This window comes from Lepidothrix coronata, unplaced genomic scaffold (genome assembly GCF_001604755.1).
Source record: "Lepidothrix coronata isolate B3197 unplaced genomic scaffold, Lepidothrix_coronata-1.0 Scaffold210, whole genome shotgun sequence".
Lineage (NCBI taxonomy): Eukaryota > Metazoa > Chordata > Aves > Passeriformes > Pipridae > Lepidothrix > Lepidothrix coronata.
Window position 1 is genome coordinate 897,016 of NW_016690390.1, and position 2,160 is coordinate 899,175.

General features: G+C 53.4%; 1 protein-coding gene across 1 annotated transcript in view; it reads left to right on the forward strand.

The window, feature by feature from the left end:
• The first annotated feature begins 797 nt into the window (after nucleotides 1-797).
• The window catches only part of SEC14L1 (SEC14 like lipid binding 1), a 41,237-nt gene continuing 39,874 nt past the window's right edge, over nucleotides 798-2,160 (forward strand). The window contains 2 exon segments of the mRNA XM_017833063.1: nucleotides 798-817; nucleotides 1,870-1,960. Of these exon segments, the coding sequence (XP_017688552.1) occupies nucleotides 1,898-1,960 (63 nt within the window). The 5' untranslated portion in view covers nucleotides 798-817; nucleotides 1,870-1,897.

The following is a 2,160-nucleotide window of genomic DNA, read 5'->3' on the forward strand; positions in this document are numbered from 1 at the left end:
TGGTGGTGGTGGTGGTGGGGCGGGGGGTCGCGGTCCTCGGGCGGGTCACGGCGGCGCCGCCGCGGTCGCTGCGCTCCCGGGCCCTGGAACGGATCCCCCCGGGACAGCGCGGGGATGTCACAGGTGTCCCCCCATCCCGTCCTGTCCCCTCCCGGAGTGTCCTGGATCCCGCAGGGGCTGTCACAGGTGCTCCCCCCCCCAGTCCCTTCCTGTCCCCTCTCGGGGTGTCCCGCATCCCGCGGGGCATGTCACTGGTGTCCCCCCTCATCCTTTCCTGTCCCCTCCCGGCGTGTCCTGCATCCGCCGCATCCCTCGGGGACGACGCGGGGCTGTCACAGGTGTCCCTCTCATCCCTTCCTGTCCCTTCCCGGGGTGTTCCGCATTCTCCGGGACACCGCGGGGCTGTCCCAGGTGTGTCCCCCCCCTCCCTTCCCATCCCCTCGCGGCGTGTCCCGCATCCCTCCTATCCCCCTGGAGCAGCGCGGGGCGGTCACAGATGTCCCTCCATCCCTTCCCGGGGTGTTCCGCATGCCCCGGGACACCGCGGGGCTGTCACAGGTGTCCCCCCATCGCTTCCCATCGTGTCCCACATCCCTGCGGAGCAGCGCGGGGCTGTCACAGATGTCCCCCCATCCCGTCCCGGAGTGTCCCGTATCCCCCCGGGACACCGCGGCTTTGTCAGAGTTGTCCCCCCATCCCTTCGCGGGGTGTCCCGGCTGCGCCGCGGCGGGAGGAAACACGGAGTTTCTTTGTTGTGTAACTCTTTTTTTTTGTACGAGGATTAACAGAGGGCTTGCGGCTGTTTGTGCTGATTCAGGTGGGGTTTTTTTGTAAAATGCAGGGTAGTCATGGGTAAATTGCGCTCTGGAATGGGATGTCGGAGAACTTTCCCGCGGCTCTGGGGGTTGTTTGTTGGCTCCTGCCGTGTCCGAGGAGCCGCCGAGCCCCGCTCCGGGGCCGGTGTCGCTCCCGCAGCGCTGCAGGAACGTGAGAGCGCGTTAAGGACAGAAAAGTGAAGCGAACTTACTCTAACAAACCCATTTCTCTCCAAAATGACGCTGGCTCGCAGCCCGCGGCTCATCTGCGAGTGCTGCTGCCAGGATTTTTCAATAAACGTAATTGCAGTCGAGAGAGTTCGGGTCAAGCCGGGGAAAGCACACACGAAGCCTTTGCAATAACTCCTCGCTGTGTTGCCAGTGACATTTTTTCTGGCCGTATAGTGGAATTTTTGCAGTTTCGTCCAATTTGTTTTTTTTTCCCCAGCTCTCTCTTAAGTTTCTCTCCCAGAAGTTTTAATTAATTGTTTTTGGCGATTATGAAGGAATGCTTTGTATCGCTGTGCTGTAGTGATCCGGTTTTTTTCTCTCTTTCTGAAAACAAGAATTTTTTACCATTTATTTCTTAACCTCTTTTTGTGTTTTCTGTACTTACTTATTTATTTTTTTTTTAAAAACCCGGTCCCAGTTCGGCATGAGCTCTGAGCAGGGCAGCCCACATGCGGTGCTGGGGGACTGGGAAATGCTTCTGTGCCTGTCGCTGGGATGTGTCAGTGTTTGGTTCTCAGCAGCACAGGAAGTCTCACCATCCTGACAAAGAGTCATAAACCACGTTAAAGATTCGTTACTAAAAGTGGCCTGAAAATGTGCTAATTTTATGTCGCGTTTGGAAGAAACGATAAGTCATTTCTGACAAATATATATATATATATAGCTTTTCAAGGCCCCCTTGGGTCTTAAAAAAAGTCGTCGAGGAATTGTGAAGGGTTTCCTGTGGAATTGCTCGCGGGGTACCACGCACGGGGTAATTGCATGAGGAAATTGAAAATGGCTTCCTACGTTTGACAGATGGTTTTAAAAATTTCTTTTTCAGGTTTGAGTTGGTCTCACTAACTGCAGCGATGGTGCAGAAGTACCAGTCCCCCGTACGGGTGTATAAACACCCTTTTGAGTTAATTATGGCTGTAAGTATTAATTTTTGCTGTAATTTTCTTCTTGACAGTCCCTTCTGTTGCTGAGTACTTACTGGGCTCCGTTTTGTAGAACATACAAAGCAGGAGCAATATGCCAAATATGAGATGTATGTGTTTTGATGGCTGCTTCTCTGCCCAGAGTATTTTTTTTTAGATAATTTTCTCTGATTTTCCTGATTTTATTTTAGATA